The sequence below is a fragment of the Glycine soja genome, chromosome 7 (assembly GCF_004193775.1).
Source record: "Glycine soja cultivar W05 chromosome 7, ASM419377v2, whole genome shotgun sequence".
Taxonomy (NCBI): domain Eukaryota; kingdom Viridiplantae; phylum Streptophyta; class Magnoliopsida; order Fabales; family Fabaceae; genus Glycine; species Glycine soja.
Window position 1 is genome coordinate 31809412 of NC_041008.1, and position 5991 is coordinate 31815402.

The following is a 5991-nucleotide window of genomic DNA, read 5'->3' on the forward strand; positions in this document are numbered from 1 at the left end:
GGTGTCAAAGACACTCCATCATTTCCAGTTGGCCTCTTTTGCAATATTTATTCTTTTGAGCCACCTGTAATAAGGGTTAGAACCCCTAGGCCAAGTGCCCAAATTGGAAGGGATGTAACTTATTTGAAACCAAGAAGTAATGGGAATCAAATAGCTATCATGGTGAAGGTAATGCTCAAGAAAAGTGACGACATTTATTACATCATCAGCATAAGGAGGAAGGTAGAAATGTCCTGTGTGGGCTTTGAGAAAATTAATGAAACCACCAAGAGCTACGGGATGTTCTTGATCATCTTGATTGTTCGAGAAGCTGGAAGAGGAGGACGATGACTCATCATTAGAGCCATCACCATATTTGTTGGGTCTCGATTGAGAATTGTTGGTGGTAGACATTGTGAAATCAAAGGAAAGATTACCAAAGATGAAAGAAGAAAGCAAGGATTAGGGTAAATCAAATGGTTCAACAATAGTAAAAAGAGACTATTTAAAGTGATAAGAATTACGCAGACGTAATGGTTAAAGATAATCAATGCAATGTCAGTTGCAAAGATTAAAAGAATAGGAAAAGATTAAACAAATATATCTTAAATCTTGATTTGACCAATCAACGTCAAGGTATAGGGGGGCATTTGTTACAAGTCAAAATATTTTTAGTTAGCCAAATGAATCGAGATGGAAACTTAGTCGAAAGGGGGTTGTTTGTTAAATTTAGATAAATGATAAGATATGATCGTTTTAGAAAACAATTTGACCAATTTTTTAAATTTTAGAGGAAGCTCAGAAGATGGGTGCATTAGAGTATGAATCGTGGCTAAAATCATGGGATTCTAGATGAAATCAATTATGAACATGGGATATAGTTGTGTTGTTGCTTAGCCAAAACACGAAGGAGTCGTGTACAAACATGGATAAACACGATTTAGATTAAGTTAGTTTAGATTTATAGTATAAAGAGTTATTACAGAAACGTTTGTAAGGATCTTCAACCAAAAAAACAAATCAATGCAATTATTTTATAGTTATTTTTCAGTTATCTTGGTCAATTTTATTGCTTTCTTTCAAATTTAGTTTTTTTTTAGTTTGTTTACATTTTTGGTAAGATTCACTCCCAAATCAAATATTTTCTTTAGTAACTTAAGATCGCATATAAATAATTATACATCAACTATTTGATGTCTAAATATCGAGTAAAGTATATTTTCCTATTTTTTTTAATCATATTATTATTATGCTTATTTGTAAAAACCAAATATATGTACTAGGAGATTTATAATCACTCATATTGTTCAACCTAACCAATTAAGATAAATTGACTTCTATTTATTATATTGTCAACTATTTGATAATAATTGTATTTTTTATTAATTAATAAAATAATTTTTTTAGGATCTTATCATCAGTGTTTTCAAGACATTAGTTAAAAAAAAATTTAAAAATATTTATTATAAAAATTAGAATAGCATAAAAAATTATAACCAACATAATTTTACACATCTCAATAAAAAAATATTTTTTAATTCATTAACCATTATCCAATATCGAATATGCCAAAAACACCAATTAACATCACTTTTTTACACTAATATTATATAGTCATTAAACCCTTGATAAACAGGCATGCATAAAAATGTGCGTTTAAATGTCAAATGTTAGTGTGACTGCTCACACGTGTGAGCCACCGAATCGCAGCGTGCTAATCCAGGACCAAGTGTCCCGAAAACGAAATGATTAAAAATAAAACATCATGAAAATGGATATATATGGGGTTCCGCGCTGGCTCGTGGAAGGCACACGCTTCATCCCTCTCTCTTTCTCTCTCCCAAAACGAGTCTTTGGATTTGGATTAGATTCAGATTGTGGCCGTGGCAGCCAGCAGCAATATCTCTAAACTCGAAAAATGGATCAGCGAAAGCTACGAGACTCGTCCAATTCGAAACCCGCTTCAGATGCAGCACCCCAACACGTCACTCTCACCTCTAACCGCTTCCGCAACTCTCAAGCTGCTGTGAGGTTTGTATGTTACTGTAATTCATTATTTTTCTTTTAGGTTCAACCTAGAGACAATCTTATTCGAGTTGGATAAGACCATTATAGACGCCGAAACTCTTATTTAACGCAGCTGACTCAAACCCGAGATGTTGAAACAATCTCACGTCAGTTGATCCACAACTTCCGTTACAGATGCGAAACAACGGTTACTAACTAACTAAATAACTAATTGTGTGTAGGGAGAGAGAGAAAGAGAAGGGTGAAGGGGAAAACGAGGATCCAAGTGCGGCACGAAAGGTTCTAAAGGCAGACCGCGAGAAGCTCAGAAGGGATCGACTCAACGAACACTTCCAAGAGTTGGGAAACGCGTTAGGTTCGTTGCCTCCATCCACACAACTACCTGTCACTTTCCTTTTCGTCTCTATAAATATATCAAACTTAATTTACCAATTTTTTTTTAGAATTTTTATTCTTGTCCTACAAGTGTTGACTTCTCGAAGGCCAATTTTAGGAATAAGCGTATAATTTAGTAAATTACCTATATATATATATATATATATATATATATATATATATATATATATATATATATATATATATATATATATATATATATCTTTGGATTTAACAATGTAAATATTTTTTACACTTTCATTCGATCATTTATTATTTATTGTCTATGATAAGATTGTTGATTTATATAATACTAAACTATTTATAAGTCATACTCGTAGAGATTTCTAATTGACTGACTGAATTTTTTTTATATTGAATTGTATATAAAAATTAAACCATAAACTCTTTTAATAGGCTATTTTGCAGGTTTTTGACCCTTAAAATATGAAAATTATCATGTAGGTGTAGAACTGATTTTCTTTCTTTATGGCAATGCAATGTCCATTAATGTATGCTTTACCATACGGGTTGGTCAAGAAAATAGAAGTCTTGTGCTTTTGGTTATATTGCTGAGAGTTTTTGCTACACTGTTAATTTTTATACACCCATCAAGTGGTTGCACATGATTAAAAAAAGAAGATTTAGCCAAATAAATAAATCTAAACTTGGCATAGCTTCTACATACCTGTGAATCTTAAGTAAAAGCAACCTTCCTTATAGTGCATGAAGTTTCACCTTGCACCTAAATACTCATGCAATGTAATACAAAATGATCACAGAGCTGATCCTCTGATTATTGACAGTAGAAAATGGATAAAACTTCTATTACTAAGAAAATTGAATTTATATTTATACCCTTTACAATCTTCAAAACCTCATTTAGAGCCTGAGATGTAATACAAAATGACTGAAGAGCAAATAATGAATAAAAGCATGGATATATGCAATTCTCCATTAGTCACCATTTTTTTTGCTCACTGGCAAAGATGTAAGAACCTACATATGATCTGATTGATTCTGTGCTGATTGCTGAAACAAGAACCTTCTTTGAATCTTTGATTTTGTACTGTAAATGGCTAGTGGAAGCAGGCAGTCCTGGTATAAATTTTAGCTGTTGTGCCTGGTCTTGCTATTGTTCTGGTTGTTGTAAGGGAATATCTTAATATGCTAATTTGACTTTTGAGGCCTCTAAGATAGCATTTTTATACAAAGGTGCTTTTTCCAGAATTTTTATCTAATTTTGTATAAATATCTTTAGGTAAGGATATATTATATCTGGTGCTAGTCTTCATGCCAATTTCAACATATATTGCCAATTTCAACATATATTGCCAATTTGATGTAACATTTATAACATAGCATGCCTGAGATGTTTATGTTTGTTGAACTCTATACAGATCCTGATAGACCAAAGAATGACAAGGCAACTATCCTCACTGAGACCGTCCAAATGCTAAAGGACTTAACCGCTGAAGTTAATAGGCTTAAAACAGAGCATAAAACACTTTCTGAAGAGTCACGCGAAGTAAGATTCTTGTTTTTTAAAATTTTCATCATGAGATTACATGTCCTGTCTGCTGCTCATTTCTTCTGTCGATTTTATAATTTGCAGCTAATGCAAGAAAAGAATGAACTCAGAGAAGAGAAGACATCTCTTAAATCTGATATAGAAAATCTTAATGTGCAGTATCAGCAGAGAGTCAGAATCATGTTCCCATGGAGTGCAATTGACCCTTCGGCTGTCATTAGTCAACCTTACTCATATCCAGTTCCCATACATATCCCTTCTGCTCCAATCTCCATCCACCCATCTCTTCAACCTTTTCCTTTCTTTGGAAATCAAAACCCTGGCCACATTCCTAATCCTTGTTCAATGTATGTCCCATATACTACTCCAACTAGCCACCCCCCAGTTGAGCCGCCATCAATGATGTATGCTTCCACGTCCCACGCATCGAACCAAAAAGAATCCGGTAGCAAGTCACCAGGTCATAGAAGGTCCAGTGGCGCTGAAAGAAGTAGCGAGACTGACGATGTGGTCACAGAGCTTGAACTTAAGATGCCTGGATCATCATCAACACAACAGGTAGGTCATAAAATTTGAAGGGTTAAATATGTTTTTAGCATATGTAAATATCAAAATGTTCACCTTTAGTCCCTTAAAAAAGTTAATCTCTATTTGGTCCTTTGTGTTTGAAAATGTGTAAGGTGTAGTTGTTATCGTTCGCAAAAAATAGTTTCATTTTGGTCTCATGTTTATGGAAATAGGGACCACATATCACGCATTTGGATAAATGAAGGACTAAAAGGAGATGATTTTTTCTTAGGCTATGTTTGGTAGAGGAGAAATTGAGAACAGGGGGAGAGATGGAAATATTTTGATTGGTTTGATAGAGAATATTAGGGTGCAAACATTTTTAAAAATTGTGGAACCAGTACTATTACTCACCTATTTCTACTCATCTCTCTTCTCATCTCTTCTTGATTTCTCTTCAACCAAACACTTTTCATTTCTACTTTATTTTCACCTATTTTTATGCATTCATTTAATTTCTATCCATTATATTTCTCTCCTCTCTACCAAATAGAGGGACTAAAAGCAAACATATTAAAAAATCAAACTTGTCTCAATGCTCAAACTAACAATATTCTTTTCAATTTTTGTAGGGTTGCACTTCTGGAGGAAGGAAGGGCAAGATGAAGGATAGAACCATCATAGGTGGGAGTGCTTCAAGCCAGTATTCTTCATCTCTAGGACTTCAAGATAGCTCCAACAGCGTGGGTGACATCCCGAAGACTGATAATTGATATTGTATATGGATTTTTGTACCATTTAACCACTTCATGCAGGTCATAAATCTATAGCAGTTTCGAATTGATACTCATTCCTTGGTATAAGTATAATTTAGCAATAGATTCTATCATTTCTAAACCAAATTGATGACCTATGGAGCAGTTCTTACCCTGACAACAGAAAAAGCAGATATTCCTAAGTTAAACTTCTACAGCTACAGCATCGTAACCCCTATGTCGGTTGCAATTTGCAAACTAATAACCCACCTTTGAGCAATTTGAGTGCTTAAGAACCTCTTACACAGTGTAAATATAAATATTGATTAGCATGTGATATACTTAATGCAAAACTTGGTGAATTGTTCTACGTGTGACTTTGTTGCCTATTTTATGATCTTATGGGACTTTGGACCTAAGCCTGTGGTACGAAATGATTTTATTCATTACGGAACAAAATAATAGTTAGCGTAATCTTTGGTAAAATCAAATCAACATTTTGTAATCCAAAGGTAGTTTATTTCAATTGAAAAGTCAGACTTTGATATATATAGGTTCAATTTTGAAGGAAAATGATATCTCAACCAAATTGGAGTTTTTCTTTCAAGGATCTTCATTGCTGCTAGTGCCTAGCTTTAGTGCGGGGATTTCCTCTGTTTGCTTTAAATCGTTCTTGTTTAGGTCAAAAGAACGGATTGCTTACTCACAATAGGATTTTCCCTTTTTCCCAACATAAGTGATATCATAATTAGAACTCATCTAACTATTTTAATACCTTTTTCAATAGCGTACCTGAAAGCTTTCGAATTTAAGAAC

The 5991-nt window shown here is 33.7% G+C and overlaps 1 protein-coding gene across 2 annotated transcripts; it reads left to right on the top strand.

Moving 5' to 3' along the window:
* Positions 1 to 1761: 1761 nt before the first annotated feature.
* Positions 1762 to 5545, top strand: LOC114419296 (transcription factor bHLH121-like). 2 transcript variants are annotated; one of them, XM_028384945.1, is made up of 5 exons: positions 1762 to 2010; positions 2229 to 2362; positions 3783 to 3910; positions 4073 to 4471; positions 5053 to 5545. In XM_028384945.1, exons 1-5 carry the CDS (start codon positions 1898 to 1900, stop codon positions 5191 to 5193), a joined length of 915 nt encoding a protein of 304 aa, XP_028240746.1. In that variant the 5' UTR covers positions 1762 to 1897; the 3' UTR covers positions 5194 to 5545. The 2 variants fall into 2 exon arrangements, with proteins under 2 accessions (XP_028240746.1, XP_028240745.1); XM_028384944.1 differs by having other exon boundaries at positions 1763 to 2010; positions 3998 to 4471.
* The last annotated feature ends 446 nt before the right edge of the window (positions 5546 to 5991 follow it).